General features: G+C 41.8%; 1 protein-coding gene across 1 annotated transcript; it reads left to right on the top strand.

The window, feature by feature from the left end:
- Window positions 1-7,327: 7,327 nt before the first annotated feature.
- Window positions 7,328-24,057, top strand: CD83 (CD83 molecule). The gene is made up of 6 exons (XM_061587298.1): window positions 7,328-7,356; window positions 11,038-11,367; window positions 11,506-11,636; window positions 18,920-19,136; window positions 19,238-19,335; window positions 22,577-24,057. Exons 2-6 carry the CDS (start codon window positions 11,319-11,321, stop codon window positions 22,664-22,666), a joined length of 585 nt encoding a protein of 194 aa, XP_061443282.1. The 5' UTR covers window positions 7,328-7,356; window positions 11,038-11,318; the 3' UTR covers window positions 22,667-24,057.
- The last annotated feature ends 2,772 nt before the right edge of the window (window positions 24,058-26,829 follow it).

Genomic DNA, 26,829 nt, shown 5'->3' with positions numbered 1-26,829 from the left:
GGATCCAGCAGGGCTCTTTTTATGTTTCTTGTTTACTGCTATGTCTATACTCTGTTTAGAAGGGTCCACAATGCATTAATATTATTTTACTAAGCAACAATAGTGTGTCCAAGAGAACATTTGATTATTTGGAAGGTGTCCTGACTGCTGCCCAAAACACATCGACAGAGGCTGTTCCATAAGGGGAAGATCTTTATTGAAGCAAACAAATGATACAAACTCAGCATCAGGCACAGAGTTATAGCAGCCCCAAAGCTCTTGCTGGAAGTCAGGATTGCGGGACCAGCCAGACTGGGAGCAGGAGCCCAAAGTTCAAGAGTCCAAGATTAGAGCAAGAAGTTCAAAACTGCATGAGAGCTACAGAGTTGTCCCAATGAATTCCTATGCCCACCCGCCAAGCTTTTAAAGTCAAGGCTCAGTGTGCTTACTCACAAGATTCCTGTGCCTTGCCGGAATGTTGAGCTTGCAGGTGCACACCGTGTTTAGGTGGATGAGGTTGTTCCTGTCATTGGAGGCGCTGCTTGGTCCTGGGAGACAAGGCTGAGCCCACCTCCCCTTCCGGTGCCCCTTCATCCATCCCACGTGGTGGGTCAGCGACCTCCCCCAGACCCTGATGACCCCAACCCTTTCATGGGAAGAGCCAGGATTCCTGCCTCTCTGTCCAGAGTTGCCAGAATTGGGGGAAGGGAAAGCGCTTCCTCCGCTAGATTCTGTTCTAGTGTCTGAGCCTCCCTTATCCAATCCTCCTCTCCCTCCTCATCTTCTTCCACAGACTGACATCCCAAACCTGAGCCTGATGGCATTTCTGGGTTCATGACAGAGTTTGTTCTGTGTGGTGTTATTCCTTTATCCACAGGAAACCAAGCACCACAAAAGATGTTAAATTAATCTATTTTTCATCAGGCCCATTTCAACTCATAAAATGAGTATAATTTCTATAGTCTAGCAACAAACAAACAACACAAATGCTACCAGAAAACTGATTTATATCTTGCCGATACATAGATTGCCTAGATTAATATTTGTTTGTTAATAGTGAATGATTGATTGAATTAGCTTGCAATCTCTCTGGCTGCTAGTTTTAACACAACTTTTGATATGGCAAATGACTGGGCTCAGTGGTAGAGCATGCAAAAGCAGGAGCGGCTTACCTGGTGCAGTGGAGCTGCAGCAATGGCCTGATAGCAGGGGCATCACTGTCACTTACTGGGAGGCAAGGGGAACGGTGGTATCATCGAATTATAGAATCATAGAGTTGGAAGGGACCTATGAGGCCATCGAATCCAACCCTCTGCTCAATGCAGAAAACCTAATTAAAGCATACCCGGCAGGTGGCTGTCCAGCTGCCTCTTGAATGACTCCAGTGTTGGAGAGCCCACCACCTCCCTAGATCATTGGTTCAATTGTCGTACTGCTCTGTTAGGAAGTTTTCCCTGATGTTCAGTTGAAATCTGGCTTCCTGTAACTTCAGTCCACTGTTCTTTGTCTTGCACTTTGGGATGATCGAGAAGAGATCCTGGCCCTCCTCTGTGTGGCAACCTTTCAAGGACTTGAACAGTGCTATCATATGTCCCCTCAGTCTTCTCTTCTCAAGGGTAAACATGCCCAGTTCTTTCAGTTTCTCATCACAGAGCTTTGTTTCCAGTCCCCTGATCATCCTTGTTGCCTTCCTCCGAACCTGTCCAGTTTATGTGCATCCTTCGTAAAGTGTGGTGTCCAGAACTGGACACAGTACTCAAGATGAGGTCTAACCAGTGCCAAATAGAGGGGAACCAATACTTCATATAATCTAGAAACTATACTTCTGTTAATGTAGCCTAAAATAGCATTTCCCTTTTTTGCAGCCACATTGCACTATTAGCTCATATTCAGCTTGTGCTCAGCAACAATCCCAAGATCCTTCTTGCATGTAGTATTGCTGAGCCAAGGATCCCCCATCTTATAAATGTGCATTTAGTTTATTTTTCCTAGGTATTGAACTTTGCAGTTATCCCTGTTAAATTTCATTCTGTTGTTTTCAGCCCAATGCTCCAGCCTATCAAGGTCCCTTTGAATTTTGTTTCTGTCTTCCAAGGTATTAGCTATCCCTCCCAATTTTGAATCATCTGCAAATTTAGTAAGCATTCCCTGCATCTCCTCATCCAAGTCATTAATAAAAATGTTAATGAGCACTGGGTCCAGGACCGAGCCCTGTGGTACCCCACTCATTACCTCCCCCCAATTTGAGAAGGAACCACTGATAAGCACTCTTTGAGTATGATTCTGTAGCCAGCTGTGGATCCACCTAATAGTTGTTCCATCCAGCTCATATTTAGCTAGCTTGCTAATCAGAATGCCATGGGTAGCAAGGTCAGAGCTGTGGAGGTGCACCAGCAGATCCAACCCAGTGCTCCAGCTGCACCCTTGCAACCCCAACCTCACCACCACCTTGCACCTCCTCCTCCCCATAAGCAGCAATGATGTCTCTGCTGTGAGGCTACTCCTGTAGCTCCGCCCCAATGGGCAAACCACTCCTGTGAAAAAGGTCTTGTGAAACTTGAAGAATTGCTACCAATGGCATAAGGCAGTTTCCAATGTTCCTTTGTTCAGCAGTGGCCTCAGAAATGCTATGGTTGAGGTTGTCTTGGTGGGAGAAATAGGATATTGTCATGAACATTGTCTTTGTTGGGCCTCAAATGTCTCATGTGCCATCAGAGTTTGGGTTCTCACAAAAAGAGAAAGATTTCATTTGTGATTTTTTAAAATAAAAGGATGCCATACAGGCATTCAATTTTTAAAGGCAGACTTCTAGATAGAAGCCATGTAGCTTCTATATTTTTTAAACTGTGAATGCCCCATCAAATAAAGTGAGGCACAGCCCTGTAGACAGGGTGGGACAAATGTGTGCACCACCACCCCTGGATTTTTTTTTTAAGTGGCTTAAAAATGACAACTTGTTTTAAGAACAGGAGCAATGTAAGAATAGGACCTTCTGAGAAATTCAGTGAATAAGGCAGGGCAAGTGCCCAACAAAAGCCCCATCTGGAAGAGTCCTCAAAAGTTTGCTGACTCAGCACTTTCCCTTACTGAGGGTAGATTTTTCATGGTTACAATCACCCTATAATTACTTAAGTGATCCTGAAAAAAAGCAACCTCTATAGTAACATGATCCTTGAATAATTAAATATTAGAACTTTGTATTATGGGCTAGAGTTAGACTCCAGTTCTTGGACTTTCCTTTCCTCTGCTTTTCAATTTCAGTTGTGTTCTCTGCCCAGCCAGCAATAAAGAAGCAAATTTGTTTGCCTGTAGTAAGAAGTAAGAGTTTGTTTATATTTTGGTGAGTAGAGTAGGATTGGTAAAGGGTGAATAAAGAGATAACGAGATAACTTGATCTAAAAAAATATCTACCCTAAATAACCTTCTACTCTTTTAAAGCACCCACTATACTCACAATCATAGTGGCTATTTTTTCTTCTTTTTCTTGAGCACTTGATGGTAAAAGATGAAAACAGCCCTAGAGTTTTTTGTAAACCGCCCAGAGAGCTTTAGCTATGGGGCGGTACATAGATGTAATAAATAAACAAGAGCAATAGAAACACTGCTGTTCACACTACAGTTAGGTGGCTGTCTGACCACCCAGGCTGTACCCAAGCTTAATTTCTGATTTTCCCAATGTGTGTAGCTCAGCAAGAAGCCTTTTCAGGGTTTCTGGGCAGGGGAAAAAATCAACCCAACAACCAGTAAAAAAAATCAAATTGCTTTCCATAATTAGTTTCCAATTGCTTATTTAGTCCTTTATATAGCAACCAGTTAAAAAGGTTTCCCCTTCATTGTCCAACAGCAAGGAAAATCTAAAGATCAGGAACAAGACTAGAAGGAGGGACCCTCAAAGGGGTGTTAACACCTTTCAGTATCTCCTTGTTCACTATATCTTTAACATCCCTTTTTTCTTTTAACCCCCCCCCCACACACACATGCCAGTCATTTAATTTCTGCTGTTCATATTATATTTTCTGGTAACTTGACCTTTACATAGCCCATTATGTAAGTTAACACACTCTCTGCATGGAGGTAGAATGAGGGGGAAAGTCACTGCTTTTCGCTTCTCGTGGCCTGACCCTCACACACTCTCCACCAATGAGTTGGGAGAGGTGGATTGGCTGGCTCTATGTACCTCCCCCCTCCCAAAATGCTCCATCTAGAAATGTGGCTGCCCCACATAACAAGGCAGGCTGGTTACAGGGCTGGTGAGACAGTCAACCACTAGAAAGCAGCCCTTTTTGGTAGCTGGCTGACAAAATAAGTAACTCTATTGAATTTGAGAGGCCTGCATCATCAAGGATTTTTATCATTCTTTGGACTGCCTCCAAGTCGATTCTGACTTATGGCGACCCTATGAATAGGGTTTTCATGGTAAGCAGTATTCAGAGGTGGTTTACCATTGCCTTCCTCTGAGGCTGAGAGGCAGCGACTGGCCCAAGGTCACCCAGTGAGCTTCATGGCTGTGTGGGGATTTGAACCCTGGTCACCCAGGTCATAGTCCAACACTCAAACCACTACACCACACTGACTCTCTTTAGTCCAAATAAAAAAACTAGGCAAGATCTACATTCTACAATATGCGGTGTAGGTCAGATTTATTATCCAAAAACATCTAAGGAGCTCAGGAACATCCAGGTACCAAAAATCCAAAGCATCCACTGAAGAAGACCTTCATAGGTTGAAATGCTTTTGGGAAAGATTTAGAAGTAGATTTGAATGCAAGGAATGTATTAAATATATTTTATTGCCATATGTGATGGTTTTTAATAATGTTTTATGATTGCTAGCTATTATATAATAAAATTACATTTAATATTTTAGATGTTCTAATCAGGGCTGGCCCCAGGCATGCTGGGGCCCTTGGGTACCAGCCTGCCCTGGGCCCTGGCACCTGCATGCATGCATGCATGCATGCCCCACTTACCAACCTACCTACCAGGCAGGCGGAAGAGCAGGAGGGCGGGTGGGGGAGGGTGAGTGGGTGGGGGGAGGGCAAGCGAGGGAGTGGATGGGGGTAGGACAGTGAGCAACTAGGGGTGGGTGAGCAAGCAAGCAGGCAGGGAAAGGGTGAGTGGGTGGGGGAGGGAGAGCAAGGGAGTGGGTGGGGGGTGGGAAGGTGGGTGAGTGAGCGGGGCACAGGGGGAGGGGGAGTGAGTGGGGGAGAGGGTGAGATTGAGTGAGCAGGTGGGGGAGGATGAGTGGGTGGGGGAGGGTGAGCGGGTGGGGGAGGGCAAGCGAGGGAGTGGGCCGGGGCAGGATGGCAGATGAGCGAGTAGGGGTGGGGGGAGGCGAGTGTGCAGGGGGAGAGGGTGACCAAGTGAGCAGGCGGGAGGAGGGTGAGCAGGCAGGGGAGGGCAACCGGGTGGGGGGAGGGTAAGCAAGGGAGAGGGTGGGGGGAGGGCGAGAAAGTGAGAGAGAGGGCACTGGGAAAACCGAGCGAGTGGGTGTGGGCATGCCAGCAAGCAAATGAGAAGCTCCATCCCTGTGATCTGCGGAAGGGAGCCTACTGCGGAAGGGGAGCGCTACTCCCCCAACATAACGAGGGGGCCCTGAAGGGCCAAGGCCCCACCTGGCCGCCCTTTGGAGCCGGCCCTGGTTCTAACAGATATATCACTGAGCCCATTTGAGTTTTTCAGAGGCGCTCTTTGGCAGTGACACCTCAGTTATGGAAAAGCCTTCCTAGATGGTCTGGTGCCATCTTCGTGGTCTTTGTGGTCTTTTTTATTCCTCCAAGTCAGGGAAGCCACTGTGATGCTCTCCAGATTGTTTTTTTACTACAGTTCCCATCAGCCCCAAGCAGTATGGTCGATGGCCAAGGATGATTGGAGTTGTAGTCCAAGATGCCTGGAGGGCACACATTGGTTACCCATTCCCCAGGCCTTTAAAATAAATTTATGTCATATGTTCAGATCCTGTTGTGTGTTTTTAAAGCACTGTTTTAATTGTTTTGAATTTTTCATAGCTTTTGTTGTTTTATGTTGTATTTTAATTATTCTGTTTATTTTGTGAGGTGCCCAGAGAACTTATATTATGGAGCAGATATATATATTTAGTTAAAAAGAAAGAAACTTGACATATAATAGCACACTTCTAGAGAAACCCTATACATGCCTACTCAAAAGTAAGTCCTACTGAGTTCATTAAGGCTTATTCCCAAGTAAGTGGGAATAAGACTGTAGCTTTACTATTCAGCCTCATTTCGTATTCAGCCAGTATTTAGTATTCATACACTCTTAATTGAGTGGATTTATGTATCTGCAATCAGTCTGTCTATTGATCTATCCCTCTTTTCCTATTCTATGTAAATATCTCTCTTTCTTTTAAAAACTTCTTAGATCCTCCGAAAGTGCTATTTGCCCCTGAAGATGCCATTGCAGCAAATAACAGCTGGGGGATGGATGGTGGTGGAGATATGGGGAAGAAAATAGCATAGGCAAAGAGTTTGATCTGAATCCCCATCCCACCCCACAACACGGGTGCTATTTCTTTTCTATTTTATTTTATTGCTACTATTGTTCTGAAAGAAAAACAAACCAGTCGTAGTAATGACTAGCAAGACTGGGGCTAAAAGCTGCCCTCATTTTTGAAATGAGAAGTGACTTTTGGCTATGGGAATCAGTAGTCAATCATGTATGTGTGCACTCGTATCTGGAAAGTACAGTCTAAACATTACCCCAAGGGGGAAAACCAACCTGTGGGAATTTCCCAGAGTGAGATGAGCTCATTCATATACAACCAAATGAGCTTTCATTTCCCATTTCTTCCATTATTTGTTGCCCTGATGATATTTCAGGCAAGCTGTGCTTTATTCATTCAAAGAGAGTACATAGCGATTGCAATTGTGTTTGAGGAAAAACAGAAAGGGATCAAAACAAAAACAAAATGTAAATGTATTGCTGGCAAGTGTTTAATTATAATGAGATCATGTAGTGGTATTAGATGTTAAAAAGACACTTCTACACAAGCAGTCTGTGTGTTTACAAAAAAAAGGGTTTAATTTTTACATGAAATAGCATCATAATAAAAATGCAAAGATGTGTCCACATAAGTTTTTAAACAAAAAATGAGCACAAAAGAAGCCCAGCTGATGAAGGTCAAATTAGATGTTACTCTAATTGTGTGGCAAATTGCAGCATGGGGGTGGGATTATCAGGACTGCATGGGGGGAACTTTGAATGTTTCCTCCTCATCCACTGTGGTCCCAATGAAAATCCTCACACACAGTGTTGTATTTATTTATTTATTTATTTATTTAAATCAGGCTTGCAGCTTAATCATAACCATGTCTACTCAGATGAAAATCCTTTTGAATTCAGTGGGCCTTACTTCTAGGTAAGTGGGGGAGGGATTGCAGCCTTGATTGCTAACCATACAGTTAGAGCAAAGGTGGGCCATTTTGACAGGTAGGTAGGGATGGGTGAATCTGCCAGTGTTGGTTTCTCTCAGTTTCTTATTTTTCCAAACTTAAGTTCCGTTCTCTATATTTCTATATCAGTTTGCTTTTTTAAAGTCCTCATGGTGAATATACACATTTTTGTAGGCAATTTTGCAGAATACACACATTTCTACAAAGCAGTTTCCCCTAATATAATGCATTTTAGGCACATTTTACCCTAATACATGTATTTTGTACACATGACTTGGCTGATAACTCCCCTGCAAAATGTGGAGAACTGTAGATTTCGAAGGGTGGCTGTGTTTTGGTTTACATTGTTTCAGAAAGTGTAAATTAGGTCTGTTTGCCTTGAAACGCAAACTAAATCAAAGTTCTCCCTGACCGCTACAGTAGGTTGGGCTGCCCACTTGTCAATTACCTGACGTCACCATGACCTCAAGTGACTCATTCTTCCTTTTCAGACGCAGTTTGGATTTAATTCAGTTAATCAGAAAGAGAGAAAAAAATGGCTCTGACTTAACTCGTATTTCCCCTGTTGGTCCACCCACACCACTGGCATGTATTGCCCATGAAGGAATGTGGACCTTGGGCAGGAAAAGGTTCCCCTCCTTTGCTATGTGGTATATATGAAGAGAATCCCTGTGCATATATATGGGGCTCTGTTTACAAATTCTAGTGCTTGCATGTAAGTCAGGAAAGGAGCCAACATAAGTCACCATGACCAGCTCCCCCCTCATGTTCAGAGTAGCCTTCTGAAAAGGGCTAGCGTTATACACAGTGAGCAACTATTATTTGCCCAGGCTTCTACAATTGTACTCAGAGGAGCTTACATAAAAATGTATAAAATTGTACCCTAATTATATGCATATCTGTCTGGGAGGAAGGGTGGGATCTAAGTTCAATAAATAGATAAAGCAAGGCCCCATGTTTTCTGTCACAATTGCAGACACAGGGGTTTTCGTGTGTGTCTTTTACTAGTACTTAATATTAATGTGGGAATATATGCTATATGCTATATGTTTCAGATAGCACTTGGTTGCTTTTAAACTGGTCATGCAGAGTTCTGTAATTTATATGTGCTGTGCAGCTTGATATTATGCCTGTTTACTCTGAAGTAAGTCTGTGTTCATTCCTATGTAAGGTTCATTCCTATGTAAATCCTATGTAACTCTGCCCCAAAGGCAGAGATTGTACAGTTTGGAGAAAGAAAGAAGGTTAGCTCTCTGAGTATTTATTTATTTATTAATTATTATATTTATATCCCGCCCTTCCTCCCAGTAGGAGCCCAACTTCTGCAGGAGTAGGAGCAACGTCTGGTTCTCTGATGCATTAAGCTCATATCACAGGAAGCAAGCACACTGAGGCACATATTTTGGTGCTGTTACAGTGCTAATCCAGGTGTATGGATGGCATTGCTAGTTCACCATAATCTCATACAGATTGTGGGGTGAGAGCTGCTAGGAACAGAAGTACTAGGCCTGGACGGATTGCAGGAGACAAATGCTTGCTATAGTAAACAAGTTACAACTCAGTACTGGGCAGAGCTTGGAAAAGTTACTTTTTTTTGAACTACAACTCCCATCAGCCCCAGCCAGCATGGCCACTGGATTGGGCTGATGGGAGTTGTAGTTCAAAAAACTAACTATTCCAAGCTCTGGTACTGGGAACGTTTGTCCAGAGCCATCCCTAGCAGGGTGCAGGGTAAATCACACTGGCTGCCCTCCCCAATGTCTTCATCTCTCCCCTGCCTCTGCTGCCACTCCTCCTCTTCATGGTACTGGTACTGGTGGCGGCTCCCCCTTCTCTTTCCCAGCTTACTTTTTGTTGCTGTCGTAAAGCCGTGGCCTCTCTCCACCCTGCCCCACCCCACCCTGCTTGCATTTCTTCTTCTGCCACTGCTTTAGCATTAGCAGAGCCCATCAATCCCACCACTGGCACCTCCTCTCTCCCTGCCTTGCTCTAGGAAGGGACGAGGTGGAGAGCCCCGCCAGGCGGGCAGGATTGGAAGCTGGAGCTACTGCAACCTGGCACCACCACCCCTAGTGCAAGGCTCAGAGCAGGGCAGTCTCCCCTTGTGTTTGACTAAAGTTTCTGAAATGCTGCTGTAAGTGCTGGCCCAGCCCAAGATATTTTGCTGCCAGAAGCTGAGCTCAAATGGCACTCCATTCAGTCACCAAAGACATTTTGATGCCTGAGTTGAAGGGCAGCATGGTTCCTTCCCTTCACCCACCCTGACTTCTGTGTACAGAAGCTACCAGATTTAAGTCTTACTTCAGTACTGACGATGGGACAACATCCTCCACAGCACTTGAGAATAGCAGGCTAGCTAAGGGAAAGCAGGGCAGGTTTGGTGGTACACAGCTCTATGTCCATGAACACTTTGCTGTTGTTCTCTGTCAATTAGCATCTGAGGGATCCGAGCACTTATTTACTTATTTATTATTTGATTTATATGCTGCCCTTCCTCCCAGCAGGAGCCCAGGGCGGCAAACAAAAGCACTAAAAACACTTTAAAACATCATAACAACAGACTTTAAAATACATTTAAAAAATAATAAAAGGTTTGAAGACATCTTAAGGTTAAAAAGGTTAAAAAACATTTTTTTTAAAAAAAGGTTTAAAAACATATTAAAAAGCGATTCCAACACAGACGCAGACTGGGATAAGTTCTCAACGTAAAAGGCTTGTTGAAAGAGGAAAGTCTAACAGAGATGGCACCTGCCTAATATTTAAGGGGAGGGAATTCCACAGGGTAGGTGCCGCCACACTAAAGGTCCGCTTCCTATATTGTGCAGAAGGGACCTCGTGATAAAGATGGTATCTGCAGGAGGCCCTCACCTGCAGAGCGCAGTAAACAACTGGGTATATAAGGGATAAGATGGTCTTTCAGGTATCCTGGTCCCAAGCTGTATAGGGCTTTGTACACCAAAACTAGAACCTTGAACTTGGCCCAGTAGCAAATGGGCAGCCAGTGCATTTCTTTCAGCAGCATGGTGACATGTTGGTGATACCCTGCCCCAGTGAGCAGTCTCGCCACTGCATTTTGCACCAGCTGCAACTTCCAGACCAACCTCAAGGGCAGTCCCACATAGAGCGCACTTGAGGTAGCTGTCCTTTATAGGATCTACAGTTTTAAAAGTCTTGCTGCACCATTTATACACCGGGTCTTGCATTCATCTATTCTCTCCCCCTGCTGGTTCGTGGTGTTGCCTGAAATGGTTTGCTTCACCCTGCTGTGTGATGCCCTGACTGCTTTGTATGCTTTTCCTCTGGATTCTCTCCTTTAGTCCACAATTGGCATTGATGAAGACAAACTTTTGACAGGAGCCCTTGTTTTGTTGGTATTAATGTCACACCTATTTTGTAAAAAAAAAAATTAGCTCCCCTTTTTTCCCCTGAGACAAATATAAAATGCTGGTCCTGGCTTGTAAGGCTCTAAATTATTTGGGACCCAGATACTTGAAGGAGAATCACCTTCATGCATATTAGCAACCTGTTTGCACACGTCGGCCTTCAGAGGAGGCCCTGCTATGTGTCCCACCTCCAACTGAGGTATAGTTGGCAGGCATGAGGGCAGGGTCTAGAGGAAGGAGAATAACATGCTTTCTGTCTCCTAGGTGCCAGATCTACCAATATGCTTGCTTCTGGTGATGGCTACCAAAACACTGCATTCTTGAAGATGAAGAATAACTGTCATTAAAAGAGAACTCGGAGGAAAGCACATGAGACTTTCCCCTACAGCCAGATGCCTTCAAGACTTCCTTAGCTGAAGGGCGGGGAGGGGGGAAATCCCCAACCATCTGTTTCCTGAGTTAACTGTACACAGTTATAGGCATCATCTCTTTCACTTCTGTTCACTTACCTTCTGAAAACAGCAAATCTCATTTACTACTGCTGCATGGCCATGGCATCCATATATTGCTATCAGCTTGTCTTCCTAAGTCAAGGTAAATCTTTTTCTTTCTTTCTTTGTAGCTTTCATTGCTGTTTTCCCCACATGTGCCTTCGGGGCCTGTTCCCCCCCCCAAGTTTCTTCTGTGGCTGGTCTCCCCAGAAATTGTGTCTTTGTGTTTCCTTTCTTGCAGTCTGGCATGTGGTTCATGGGGTTGCTGATGCCACAGAACAGGTTGTGGCAGCATGTGGGAAAGATGTGTTGCTTCCTTGTAAACATTTTCAGGAGCAACAAGTCACATATGGAGCCATCTCCTGGTATAAGGTAAGTATCTGTTATTTTCACACTCCTTTAATTTCCCATAAATATCTGCATTTTATTTAATTCATAAGGGAGAATAAGAAGGTTGGTGGAGACATTTGTATGGACACTGTAATGTGTGAATTGGGGTAATCATGAACCCTAATCAGGTGTTCATCTCAATGTGTGTGGGCTAAAAGGGGTGTGCCTGCAATCACTGCCCCAACATCCCCATGTAAGCTGCGTAGATTTCAAACTGTGCTGCACTGAGAGGGAAGGTTTGAAGTGGAATTCTCAGTGTGTCTGGCTGAACATGCTTAGAATGCCTTATCTCATTCCCAGTAATGGGGATTCTAAGCATGTTCACCCCAAAACACTTAGAATTCCACTTCTTCCTTCTCACAGTGAGGTGGTCTGAAGTAGATGTGCATGGAGAATGGGGCTTGCATGTGTGCCCCCCTTCACCCTCCCCAAATTTTAACACACATGTGTTTGCTCTGAGTGCCTGAAGAGGGCTATAGAAGTGGTTGTGGAGGCTGGAAAATATGCTCTCACAATCTCAAGATTTGTTACTCACTTCAGCAACAATTGGTCAGTTGAGAACACCTGGGTGCAGAGTGCTATAAAAGAAAACATTTTATGTGAATTGATGTTGAGATTCTAACATTCTGGGCAGAGAAGGCCAGCTGTCACATTAAACCATCATTTAGCATGAAAAAGCAGGAATGAGCCTCAGTGAGCCTTGGGCTCATGCACTCCCCCCATCTTCCTGTGTGGCCTAGAAGAAGAGATTGGAAACTTTTGCTTAACTATGGTTTGTAGTGTTTTCCAGACCAACAAACTGTGGTTAACATTAACTTCAAACCATAGTTACTGAAGCTGGCTTGTTTAGAAATCAACCATAGTTATGAGTCTGGATGTAATGGTGACCTGTGATTAATCAAGAGAAGTGGAAGTTGAAGCTGAAGCTTCCAAACGTCTCCTCCTGGCTGTGTCAGAGGAGAAGGGAGGATTGAGTGCAAGATTCACTGTGGGTCATTCCTGCTTATTCACATCACACTTAACCACAGTTATTTTTGAATTGTGTAGGGTGTCTAATACATTTGCCACTAATTAAATGTTAAACAGTTAGCAGCAGTTATAGGATTTCAGAATCACTTAAGTTTCAGTGTGTCACAATGCCTCTCTTACTCTCTTTTGCATAACTGACCTTTATTCTTATATCTGAAAACATTTAAGGACAAGCAGTGCACAGCTGTGAAGACCATAGAGTGCAGCTAGGCAACCAAATTGTGGAATTAATCACTTAAAAAAAAATCTATTGAGGGCCTCATCAATAAACAGTATATAAAGCCCCAAGGGGCCAATTAAACAGTAATTCCAGCAAATTGTATGACATTTTGGACTGTAAAGTTCAAACAGCTCTCAGGTTAAATCTCTAGTACAGGGTCACGTTGAACTGTGTAGTAAATACAAACAATTAACCTTTGACTTTTGCTGCTAAAAAAAGATGGTGGTGCTGGTGTGACTGTGGAGTGTGTGCTGCTATTTGTGTAGAATTAATAATCCAACTTTAAAGCCGATATGGAGTTATACACATCCTCAAGCTATTTCTGGATTGTTGTTCAAACAACAACAACCTTAAGCTGTGTACTGAAATCAGGGTTTAAATGATTGTCTTAAAACTGGTTTGAAAAATAGCCTGTGCTAATCTAATAATAACAATGGAGTGCCAAAATCCAAAGGAATGCACATTCCATCATGTCTCTCTCACATACAGTAAATTTAGAACTATGTGTAGAATTGCATCTTTGAAGGGCTTAGAACAAGACAATTTATAAAGCCCTATAATGATTTATTTCAACTCACATTATCATACAACACCCAGGGTGCATTCATATTTACAGAACATTTTCAGTGTAATTTTTATTCTGCAGCCAAATAATCTGAAAATTCTGCATTGAAATTTAGTTATGTAAATAAAAAAACTGCAAAAGCACAACTTCAGGCAATTTTCCCATGGGCTTTGAAGCGTTTTGCTGTCATGCAATAGCACTATTTGAAATTCAATGTATATATTCATTCAATTTGCCATCAAACGGTTCTGCATTTTTTAAACTTTCCGGCCCATTTCCCCAACTATAACAAAGTAAAGTGGGTGCTCATCCATTACATTGTGTTAGAATGGAAACTAGTATCTGGAAATTCATTCACTGTATGCCGTTCCTTGTCAGCAGCATTTTTCTTCTGTGTTGCCATTATCATGCATTTATGCTCAGTGTGGTTGTTTCAGCTGACGGCTAGAGGCTCATTTCATTTGGAAGCTAAGCTATGTTTTCAACCTCTACTGGGCTATAACACACAGTAACATTTTGAAATTGCTACCCCTGCTTTCTTCTTCCATCTCTTTTGAATACAGAGCCCCACAGTCCGTCTCTCCTACTTCTACATCATGCAAAATTTTGTGTTTTAAACATGTACTTACATTTTATAAAATTGGTGTTTCAATTTTTTGTAGTTTGATGTTCTTCATTGTTTGTTTCTTTTGTCTCTTAAGTTCTGCTTTTGCCTCCCACCTGAAAAAAGGAAGAAGGTGGCAAGTGTTCTAAAACTTTTGACTGATATCTGGAAGCTTCTCAGTAAATTTTCCACCGGGAGGTGTAAGCATGATGTGTAAACCCTCCCACAAATTTCTATTGTTGTTTAATTTTCTAAAAAGTCTGTTTAGAAGAGAGAGACAAATGGACAATTCTCTGAGAGGTATTTTTCACCTCAGGCAGACATTTTCCTTCAATAATCAATATAACTATGAGTTCATCTTTATTGTCTATATAGACACAACATTTTGGATGGCATCCAATGCTATTTGTTCACTGATGAAAGGAATCTATCAGTGGAACAGGAGAGGAGACAATTTTCAGCCATTCCCCCTCCCCTCTGAAGCACCCTTGCCCTCCCTCCCACTCTGTTTTGAAGTAGATGGGCAGAGCAATCCAATTCATGGGAAGCTGGTGGAAGGGGAGCTGGCAGAGGAGGAGCCAACAGGAAGGTCTGCGGCATCCATTTGGAGTTTGGGAGCCTCTGGGCTCACTGAGCGTGGGCTCAGCCAGGAGCTGTGTACAGGGTAAAAGCTGGCCCTTATGAATACCCCTACTGGGGTAAGCACACTCCATAAACTTCTGTTGTAATTATTTTCTTAGGCACAATTCAACTTGCATTTATGCCAGACTAAGGGAGGTTGGATGTGGCAGATCTCCAGCTGAGCTGGCTGGATCCTGGCTCAGCTGGGCTACGCTGGTGTAAGTTCTTCAGTCTGGCTCAGCTGGGGCTCAGCTGGACCAGCCTGGCTCAGCTGGGACCCAGCTGGCTCAGCTGAGACCAGCAGAAGTGGAGCCAGTGTAAGCCAGCGCAAAGCCTGAAAAGTGTTGGGGGGTGTCATGAGAGGGGCTGAGATGACTTAGGCCACATCCAACTCGTGTTTGTAGCACTCCTGCAAGTCCCAGTCCTGGGAAAAGTTATGCCGGGAAAAACGGTCAGTCTAAGAAAATAATTGCAATAGAAGTCAGTGGAAAGGGTTCACTCCCCTGTAGGGATAGTGGGGAGAGGAGGCTTTTACTTTCTCGTCCCTGTGTACAACTCCTGACTGAACCAGCGTTCAACCAACCCAGAGGTTCCTGAATGGCAATTGGATGTGGCGGGACTTTACGGTGGCTTCTCTTGTTCCAGCACAACTTATGCTGGCTTCCCCTGAGTTGGTTTGTGCCCTTAGACTGACCTTTTTCCAGGCATAACTTTGGCTCAGATCAGGACCCACAGGAGCATTCCAAATGGGAATTGAATGTTGCAAAAGCCCCCCCCCAGCCCCTCTTCCAACACCGCCCTGGAATGCCCCTTTTTCGGGCCTTCCGCCAGCTTCCACCAGCACCCCTTCCACCGGGCTGGGCTTCCCTGGTGGACCCCCAGCTGAGCTGGCAGAGTCTTGGGTGCACCTCGACTGAGCCGGGCTGGGCCACTGCTGAGCCGGAGACAAGGAGCTTCTGCTGGTGGAGCCCAGCAAAGCCCTGTTGAGCCTGGACCATGCTGGCTCAGCTGGGAGTCCGCCATATCTAACTGGCCTCAGCCCAGCGTAAATAAGAAGTTGGATTGCACCCTTAGGTGACCTTTGGTTTTTCTTTTTGAAATATGGACAAACATCTCCTTTTAATTATTTGAAAGACAGTGATAGGTGGCTAGCTACCATCTTAGCTAAGTGATTGGAAATCTCTGCCTTAGCTCATCAGAAGGATAGAGCAGGCCCTGAAATTAACAAAAAAATGACAAGACTAGTTTGATCTCAAATTTGAAGGAACATGTCTTCCTTCTTACAGTGCTCCCTACCTATTTAGATTTATTGGGCAATCTACAATATACATAATCTGATATATTTGTCAGTGGCCTTATACCTGTTTACTCAAAAGTAACCAGGCTCTAATTGTATAGCTGTTGCTGAACTACTGTAGATGGCAGATCAAATGTTTGAATGCTCCATGATGTTTATAAATACCTTGTCAGTGATATGAAGGCCTGGAAATAACCTGGAAAATTTAGTTACAAAACTGGGTTTTCCCATCCCCCCCCAGTTTTTTAATGGGCCTTCACATCTCTACTCCTTGCACAGAACTCATATTCTATCATCTTAGCCCTAAAAGCGCAACCGAGAAAGTAAAAGAGAAAAATGTCAAATGGCTAACGTGTGGCAGCTGGCTTTACACACTGTTGTAGAGTAAGCAAAGGACAAATGGAGCAGGACCTATTTCTGAACATGTGGATGCCATTCCTATTGTTTCTAGGCAAGAGATTCTCTGGGATTTCTCTGCCCAGCCACTAGAAATCTTTCTGAACTGATCCATGCATACAGCTGAGGAAAGGGCAGTTGGCTCCATAGTCAATGTCTTTGTGGAACATAGGGTGATAATGGACATGAAACAAAGGTGGCTGGTGGAGAGGGGCACTGCTGTGGTCCTGGCCTCAAGGCAGTGGCATCAGTGCCACATGCCAGGATAGTGTGAGCGTGGGGAAGGGTGGCAGTAAGGTTAGGTTGTTGTGGTGTCCAGTGGAGCCAATTCATTGCTCCCACTGGTGTGCCTGACCCCCCCCCAGTATTCTAGTTCATGGCAGTGACACTGTTGTTGGGAGGCCAACTTTGTGGCATTGCCATTCCCTGCCAGCTGTTCCTGGCACGAAGGCACTGGACTTCATACAATTTAGCTTTTTTTTTAATAGTTTTCATTTTTTTCTATGGTTTCATTACAATTTGTATAGTTCAAACAGTAATGAAAACATCTTTAAAAAACCAAAAAAAAAAAAAACCCACAGTTCAGAAGCAGGGTGATTTACATCTCATAAGAAATTACAGGATTGTAGTTTCTTTACAAGCAATTAATTTAAAGAGGAACTTCCCTGAAAAACCCAAGTGAAAATGAAACTTTCTGTCATATCAGCAATTTGTCACTAGATGTCTCTACATGCAAAATGTTATTTCTCGGCTGTTCCCTGTGAAGCAATTACATGGGCAAACGTATCCCATCACAAATGGTCATTAGCCAAGTTATGAATGCAGTTTTACAAGCTTGGATGACAGTTCTCTGTTATTTTGAGATTTTGAAGCACAGTATCTACAGATTTGTGTTTTTTTGGGGGGAGGGAGTTTTTTTTTAAAAAAAACCTGTGTCATAACGTTATGCATCAGAAATACACCCTTGCATTGTGAGTTTTTTCAGATTGGCTGTTTACACATATGCCTTGTCTAATATTGTCAAGCATCATAAAGGCGGAGGCTGCAGTGCAAGCAGCAGAATGAGCAGAAGCAGCAACATATGCCATGCTTGTTCATCATAGCAGGACTCATGCTGCTGTTTCTCTAAACCAGGGGTATCCACTGTGGTGTCCTCCAGATGTTGCTGGACTATAACTCCCATCATCCCAATCATTGCCAGCATTGGCTTAGGCTGATGGGAGTTGAAGTCCAATAACATTGGGAAGGCACCATTTTGGCTTCCCTACTCTAAATGGTTGAAGTAGAAACATCCATGTGCAAGTGCAAATGGGACTTTTTCATTTCTATTGGGAAGGAAAGAGGTACAGCAACCAACATCTGAGTATGCAGATGATTAGCCATGCAGGTTGCACAGGTGCAGAGTTTATACATTAACTTGAAATCAATCCCTATTTCAATTATGAAAATATTAGATTTCATTGGAACAAAGCCAGAGCTTTTTATACTGTAGATATGACTTAAGAACCAACTATTTTGAGCTTTGGCATTCAATAGCAATGAACGGTAACATTGTGATTGAAAAGAACCAAAATTGGAAAGGGCAGTAGGAGAGCTTATCCAAATTGCTGAACGTTTGCATGAATTCAGAACGAGAGCATTCAGATATACATGTCTGCGCCTATATATTTTTAATTTTTTTCAATAAATCAGTCTGTCTGTGTTAAGGAGGAGTGTCCTGGCTCTTTTTGTCTGGATGTACATTTTACACATATATGTACAGTTCTTGAACAGTTCACACTGATAAATGAAAAGAAAATATTACTGCTCATCTGCCTCCTTCAGCAATATTAAGATGCCACAGTTCTCATACAATGCTATATACCTGATTATCTCACAGGAGCACTGCAGTAGGCACCTTTACCATAGACCTTTAATGCAAGGTAAACTTGCCCACTGGATAAAGGAGATGTTTGGCTCAGCACCACTATACTCAGAATGTGATCGCTGGTGTTTTTTATTTTTCTGCTACTTCCAATTGTGTGGCTGCCATTTTACAGGAGCACTAGGTTGCTATGCAACTGCAAGAGACATTTCCTGGTGTCTGGAAGAAGGAACACTCTTATGCTCCTAGAAATCCAAGGGAGTTGCTGCTGCATGGCCTCCAAGTCTCTTTCCAAATGGGAAACGGGCACTTGCATGACCCAGGAGGCTCGTCTGCAAGCCTTTTTTTATGGTAGGAGGAGACCTGGAGGAGGGCATGGAGTACAATTCTCTTGTTCTCCTATTAGTACCGTAGGTGTCAATGGAAATAAAAGGAGCATGAACCTGTCACTGCGCAACTCTTTCTACATGTGTCTCCTATCAGGAAGTAAGATGGAAAGCCCCCCCCCTTAAATAACCATTCTGTCCCTGAGCTTCTCATGGTCTTCAAAGGGGCCTGAGCTGACCCTTTAAAGCAGAACTCTAAAACGGTTACGTACTTAAAGCTGTGATTGACTAGGACTGGAATATAAGTTTATTCTAGTTAATCTAGTCAGATGTTGTTCTCCAGATTGGTGAAAACGGTGAAGAATGGAAGGAACTGCAATATAATAAGGAACATGAATATTCAAGAGAACTTAATGAAACCTTAGAGGTCTCTAATGGAACCCGGCATTCTCTGAAGATTACAAATACTACAAGTCACAACAGTGGGACATATAAATGCATCATAAGGTCACCAGTTAAAGAATACATCCAAAGTAATAAGGTTACATTAAAAGTAACAGGTACAGTATGATTGGCTGTTTTTTTTTTTTTTTAAACACCTTCTATTGTGCACAAATCATTCAAGGTACTTTAAACTGTTTGTGTCTATTTTGCCTTCCAGACTGTCCTGAAGATGCAAACCTTCAAAAATACAGAACGGAACTTGTGTTGTTGTGCTCTCTTGGGTTTTTTTACTTGCTGCTCATCTTCTTTACTTGTGTAAGTACTTTTAGATTGTTTCCAGCATCCCCATTAGGGTCCATTATGGATGCAGTTGTCAACGTAGTCACAGGGGAGTGCATGAATGGGACTCTATCATAAGAACTTTTTGGTTTGCATGCTGCAATGGTAGAGCTCTTCAACATGCGCAAGCCATGCTCTTCTACAGTTGACAGTATCAGAGGGTGGTGCCCATGCAGTCATGGAGCATCATCTGCCATAGCTAGCCACTGAAACCCTATTTGCATGTAAAGCACCAGAATGCAACTTGTCACTGCTGCAAACAACTCTTGATAGCAAACACAAGCTATACAAATGTGAGACATATTTAAGGAATACTGTTCTCTGGTTAGATATCCCTACACCAGTACAAATTCCATTTCCAGAACTGACAGGGGGTTGATGGGAGATAGAGTCTAATAACATCTGGGAGATGGACTTCAACACCATCCGGACAGCCATCAGTTTCCCCACCCTATTGTTCTATACTGTACTGTTACAATTGTAAATGCTGTGCGGATTCTAGATTGTGATTGTAATAGTGTCACAAGTGTGTGTGGTGTCACTCTGACAAGTAATGCATGTCCATCCTCCCACATAATTGTGTACCTTTTGAATATATTCTAGAGGCCAGGACCTTTTAGTATGGTTTCTCATGTTAGTGTTTTATTGTGTTGTGTTAGGTTTTAATTAATTTATTATCTGTATGCTGTATGCTGCCCTGAAACCTGTTTTGATGAAATTTGTGTTTATTTTATTTAAAACATTTCTATACCATTCAAGTTCAGATAACTTATTTGCCCCTTTAAACTAAGAAGATGATTGAAGCAAGGCTATCCCTTCTGCTTCAGAAATGCTGTGCTCTTCCAAAAATCTCACAGTTGGCTATCCTATTTGACAACAGATGCTCACATGGGGGTGGATTAAGCTCTCTATATGTTTTAATAACTGCAGAAGCTTCTCAAGTCAGGACAGATATACAACCAGAGAAAAAAGAGATGGCACAGAGCTGATAGCTTGGAGGCAGACAAGCAGTCATTTCAGCAGGGAGAGGCTGTCTGAGCAGTGTTGCTCAGACTGAGAGGAACTAGTTTGCTCTATGGGGGCAAATGAGACCTTATTGGTTCCTTGTGTCATCTGATTTCCTGCTAGTCTGGGAGCTTCCTTCCACATGCAAGCAAAAGGTATGGTGCCTGAGCTTTGGTTCCAGACCCCTTGTTGCATTATATTCTGTTTATCTTAAAAAATGTAAATGTATTGCCTTCAAGTCGATTCTGGCTTATGGCGACCCTATGAATAGGGTTTTCATGAGGCTGAGAGGCAGTGACTGGTCCAAGGTCACCCAGTGAGCTTCATGGCTATGTGGGGATTCGAACCCTGGTCTCCCAGGTTGTAGTCTAACACCTTAACCACTACACCACACTGGCTCTCTTACTAAGACTGTGGCTTATCCTGAAATGACAGCTCTTCAGAATTCCAGTTATAACACATTAGTAATTCATTTATAAACTGATGATTCAATACATCTGGGCTGAAGCTTTCTACCTGCCAGACTTGCACTAAGGTTCATTAAAGTAGAATAATAACATCGGAAGAAAATAGAATGTAAATAAAAACCTTTTACACTATCATGATCCTTGTCTGAAGAACTGCAGCCAGTCGACAATGCTGAAGTAGAGGGCTCACTGGTTTGACTTTGTCTAAGGCAGTGTCCAATGTTCACTGACATAAATCAAAGGGTACCTGGTGAGGGGATCATTTAGCTCAGCTATAAACAGCTTTTCATAGTGGAGTAGTTGAAATTGTTTTTGTTTTGTTTTGGAAACTCACAGGACTTTGGCAGTAATTTGTGCCATTCAGCATAAGGTTTGTCTTGATACATTTTGAAGGAAGTTACTAAACTGAAAGCAGAAGAAGAGCAGAAGATGGATATTTTGGCTCTATATGAAAATTGGAAAAATCAATAGCATAAGACCTTGTTGTTTCTCTATGTATAAAAACTATACATTCCATTTGCTGTTGAAGCTTTTTTTGGGGGGGGGGTTAAGCCAAGCTTTTTGTTGCAGATGACTATCTCAATGAAAAATTAAACATGACATATTCCCTCTATGGGAATTAAGGCTCACAGACACTAAATCAGCTTTCATTAATGTTTAATATTGCCTAAATCTCAAAATCTTTACCGTTTATACCCATTGCTATTTCTGTCTGCAGGCCTTTTTATGAATGTAAAGGAACACAGGTTTATGGCAAAATTTGGAACTAGATATTGATACTATTTCAGAATTGAAACTGGTATATAAGCAAGTCTTACAATCCAGGAATGGTACATCTTCAGTTACACTTTAGACACACCTCATCAAGGAGTAGAAATATCTTCCATATAAAGAAAAGTTAAGTGTATGGGGCAATAGTAAAGAAGGACAAGTGAGAATCACTTAAATAAGGTTTTTAAAATTATGAACCATGTGAAGAGCAAAGAATAATATCTTTATCCACTGTCCTAATTCTTGAACTCAGATCGCTCATTATGATTGACTGGCCTTGGAGTCATGGCAGACAAGAGCAAGTATGTTTTCATACAACATGTAACTCATTTGTGGAATTCACTACCACAAGATGTAGTGAAACAGTCACTAGTTTAGATGGCTTTTTAAAGGGGTTAAACAAACCCATGGAGAGTAGGTCTGTGAAACACTAGACTTGATACTGGCTTCAGAACCACAAGTCTTGCACTTTGAATCAGAACTATCAAGAAGGTTTTCAAGGATAGAAGGTTGAAAGGGAGGGATTTAAATTGTAAATTTGGTCATATCTGTTATACTCGAAAATAATATATAATATTATACAGACATAAGTAAAACTCATTCTTCATATCATGGGATCTCTTTGTGCTTATGGTAAAGCACTCAGAGGTGCACTGTATCATAAACTCCATGAGACCCCCCCTCCACCAAACAGAACAGCAGCCCACACAAGCATATGTCATGATTATGATGTCCATACATTGGATTGCTTGAAATAGTTAAACTGATTTTAACACTCTGCACCTCCACTCCTGAAGACTACTGTTCAGTGAACAATTTTTTACATGCAGTTGTAATGGGGGGGGGAACAAATGACAATGCGTTCAAGGATTGTATGGCTAGATTCTGAACATGTTAAGATGAATGTTAAAAACACATTTTTCTTGCAATACCTATAAATGCTCATTTCAGGGATTATTTCTTTCCTTTTCTAGGTATGCATAAAGGATGATGCATTTTCAAATTATCACAAATCAAGAGAGAAACACATTGACAACAGACATTGCCCCATCAGCACCTGTTGAAAGGATGCTTTCCAGTGCCCAGTATGGAACAGCTTTGGCAAAGACAAACTTATTCAAGGATCTGTCCAGTTGATTTTGTTGAGTCCACTGAAAACTTGTCAATAGTGATAATATCAAGATAGTTGGATGATATAGACATTTAACACATGTTTTCTCCACATCGGAGGAATCTGAAAGTCTGAAATATTCACTTCAGGTGGGATGGTTTTCAGAGAACATCGTTTCATTCACAATTTTATTCACTACAATATGAACATTTATCAGTGACAATACCATTTTCACAGAAGATTACAGTCCTAATATTGGGATCTTCTCTTGTTTATATATCCTAAATCTGACTTTCAAGTCTTTGTTCTTAATATGCAAAAATGTGCTATGGAGTAGGCTTGTCACTTTTACCTGGCAAATAAATTATTGACTGAACCATTTACTTCCAAATATAACCAAATACAATAGCTGCTGCCATACTTATTTTTCAGACAGTAATGCATCTGCAAATGATTGAACAGCCAAAGAATGGGAGGAAACATTACTGAAACCTCTGTCTCAAATGTACAGTATGATAACCTATGTTTGCTTGTGTATATGTTTGAGACCATCAAGCAAACTGAAAATTATAAGTGTGCAGAGAAACAATTTCTTAGAAGAATCTTTCTAAAAGAAAAGGTATATAAATAATCCTGTTTGTGAAACAGAGAGGGATGAATGCTAAAGAAATTTGTTTAAGAGGCTTTTTCCAGGACATAAACTCAGATGTAGTATGACATTGCATTATGGAAGGCTATGAAGTATGTTTTGCAAAAACACACTTCATGGTTATTGTGATCTGGGAAAATGTTGAATCAACATAGAGGCAGGAAAAATAAAAGTTCAAATATCTGTACTTAAAAGGAGGTATTTTATCTTGAGCAAAATACCTCATTTGCTCAATTATTTTTGTAGTAATGGTAACATCAGGGTCACCACCACCATCACCTTTTCAAATTCTGTTGAGTGTATTTGCTTGACTACAGTAATCATAAACAGTAGTTACAGCTTGTGCAGTATATATGAGCAGGTTGTTCACATGGTATTACAGATAGGAGAATCAGCCAATAATAAATGCCCCTAAAGTAATCATAATACTCACCTGATTAGTTCCTCTGAAATTATAAATATTACTAATAAGGAAAAATATCTCATGATTTTTCCATTTCCCTGGATTTAACACTTGCATACTTTGCAAAAAATTGATCTCAAGAGTTCTTATATTGAGGTCAGTTCATGGAAGATTTCATAACCTATGGATGTATTTGTCTAAAGTAGAACTGTCACTTAGCTGATGGGTAATTGTGTGAGTTTTAACAATTAAGTAAGTGATTACATTTTTATGAAATCATACATGATTAAAATGGTAGGTCTGAAGAAAAGGCGTGTTTGCTTTATTTATAGATGATAAATCCACATGTCATAATGGATAATTTAGTGCCATACATTACATTAATTACATGAATGCAATTAACATTCTTTTTTTAAATTTAAAAGTCCACTGCAGTGAGGAGGATGGAATTAGAACTGGCACTGAGGTATGGGAATGGGGAAGTAACTCGTCTCCTGCCACGGTCCTAATGAAAATCATACTCTGAAGCTGCTATTAGTCTTGGGAGCAAATAACAGTTTCAGGGGGACATTTTTCATCAGGACTGTGACAGGAGAGGATTAACCCCTCCATGCACATCTCAGTTCTGATCTCTCTCTCTCTCTCTCTCTCTCTCTCTCTCTCACACACACACACACACACACACACACACACAGAGAGAGAGAGAGAGAGAGAGAGAGAGAGAGAGAGAGAGAGAGAGAAAACGCTGCAATTTAAAGGTAAAAAATGAAGCACAACTGACTCCACACCATAAATGTATAGTTTCGAAGGAACATTATCTCTTCTGTATGAGAGGAAGAATGGATCTACGATAGTGCTTACCACCCCCCAAATTTAAGCATAGTTAACAATTTTTAAATGCTGCCTAATTGATTAAGTTGATTAATAGAATGGATTAATCCATTGGGGATTCAATCCTATGAACACTTACTTGGGAGTAAGCCCGATTGAACAAAGTGGCACTTACTTGTATGTAAATATGTAAAGACTGTAAATGTTGCAGTTCTACTTTTAAAGGTTTCTTTAAGCCAATGATTTGGTCAGGCACAATTAGTCATTTGGAAGAACTGTTGCCATTTGTCAGTTTTCTGACAATAGTGAGTGTGGAGAAATAAACTGCAAAAGATGCTAAAGCACTTTCATTTTCAGGTTAGGTGTTGAGAGTAGGTCCTGACCAATGTGCACTTCTATACATGATTATAGAAATGTAAGATCCATTATATTCAGTGGAACTTTCTCCCAGGTAAATGTACATAGGATTGCAAGCTAAGTATGGAGGCAAAATTTAAGTCAGTTCACATTTAAAGGTGCACCTACCTAATTTTCCTTTCCTGAAATAATACGTCAAGCAAAACAAAGCCATCCTTCAAAATTTGCACTCCTCTGAATTTTGCAGTGGAGTTCTCTTTATATTATAGAAGTTGCCTTTGCAAAAATATGTATATTAGGCAACATTGCTTACAAATGTGCATATTGGGAGAAATCAGCACTAAATCCTGATGAATTTTCATGAGACTTTTTAAAACATTGCATCCCAATGTGGAAATGCAGAGAACTGAATTTAAGATTATTTAATCTGCGTAAATTCTATTCTGCTTTACTGGAATAGTTCAATATATGTGAGAATCCTTTTACTCTTTTTATGTTTAAAAGCAGTGGTGCAACAGCGTGGCTCTGCTGATGTCTAGTGATCTTCACAAATAACTCCACCTTTTGGGATTAACATTGATTTTCCTCATTGGTATGCAAGGAAAATAAGGCTAGAGCATGTCACAGTGACTGACAGAAACTACATACCTAAAATAATTTGATGTACTTACAGGGAAAATTAAGTAGCGACTACGGAGCATATTATATCCCCATTTTCTTTACATATAGATTGCAATTTATATATATATATATATATATATAGAACAGAATAGCAGCACAGTACTAGATTACAAATTTATTGTTTACTGAACTCCCTTGCTGACCTGGGTGAAGGTACAGGCCTTAGCCTGACTAACAGTCATGTTATAAAACAACGTACAAGTAAGCAATAAATATACTTAAAATTATTGTGTAGAACCTGCTTTTAAAAATCAAGCCAGTATGTGACAAGTGATAGGATTTAAATGAGTAGCTATTCATGATAGGCAATTTCCCCAATCAAACTAGAGAAATCTTTGTGAGAAAAGAGTATTCTGGGTACATAATATTATGGAATATGTATCAAACAAAAGACTCAGCTTGGACCCCATTTTGGCACTACAGAAAAGAGCATGATTCAGTCTGAATTCCTTCAGAAGCTGTCGGGTTTGGCCTGGGGCCTAAAATCCTTCTTTGAAAAGCTTTGTGCTATTCCCATTTACTATTCTTGGAGAATTAAAAAATAGGTATGTGTGCCCCCCCCCTTGACAGAATTAGATGAAATTTGCAGGCATATTAAGCTCTCCCAAATGGATAATGTCTGTCAATTGCAAACAAATAGGTATGGTTTTTTTGTGCTGGACAGCTTTAAAATTTGATTTCCTTTTTCCAAACCTGTCAAATTATAGGTTCGTGGGGTTTTGTGCTGAACACCTTTACAGTTTGCTTGTGGGGGAATCAAAAGGGATTTGCGGTGCTCCTTATGGCTTTGTGGGCAACAATATCAGAATGAAAATGTCACACACTGTAGAGATAACCTGAGGTATGTAATCTGCAAAATTTCAGAAGAATGGGGGCAGGAGCTAGAGATTAATGAAATAGCATTTTCAATATTGTGTTCTGCTCATCTGGCACCAAATGTCTTAGAAACTAAGTGCAGAGCTGATTTGAAAGGAGTGGATGTGTGGGCATATGCAGTAGTGGCCCATGGGGTGGTGCAGCTTTGCTCACTTGGCTTCCTAATGCAACGCATAGCTGCCAGTTATCAAGAAAGAGAGGGTAGGGCCAAAGCAATGGCTAGCTCAGTGTGATGCAGCTGCAGCTGCAGGAGCATTAGATTGGCTCTGCTGCTGTGCCTGCACGCCTCCAAACTCTCCTCTGCCTTGCCCTCCCCCTC

The sequence above is a fragment of the Rhineura floridana genome, chromosome 1 (genome assembly GCF_030035675.1).
Source record: "Rhineura floridana isolate rRhiFlo1 chromosome 1, rRhiFlo1.hap2, whole genome shotgun sequence".
Classification (NCBI taxonomy): domain Eukaryota; kingdom Metazoa; phylum Chordata; class Lepidosauria; order Squamata; family Rhineuridae; genus Rhineura; species Rhineura floridana.
The sequence above is the reverse complement of the archived record's forward strand: the minus strand, read 5'-3'. Positions and strand labels throughout refer to the sequence as shown.

Excerpts from the sequence above, each read along its gene's own strand:
- CD83 (XM_061587298.1), top strand. The coding sequence starts at position 11,319 with ATGGCCATGGCATCCATATATTGCTATCAGCTTGTCTTCCTAAGTCAA. Across the intron at positions 11,368-11,505 it reads GCTTGTCTTCCTAAGTCAAG|TCTGGCATGTGGTTCATGGG; the intron begins GTAAATCTTTTT and ends CCTTTCTTGCAG. Across the intron at positions 19,137-19,237 it reads GGTTACATTAAAAGTAACAG|ACTGTCCTGAAGATGCAAAC; the intron begins GTACAGTATGAT and ends TTTGCCTTCCAG.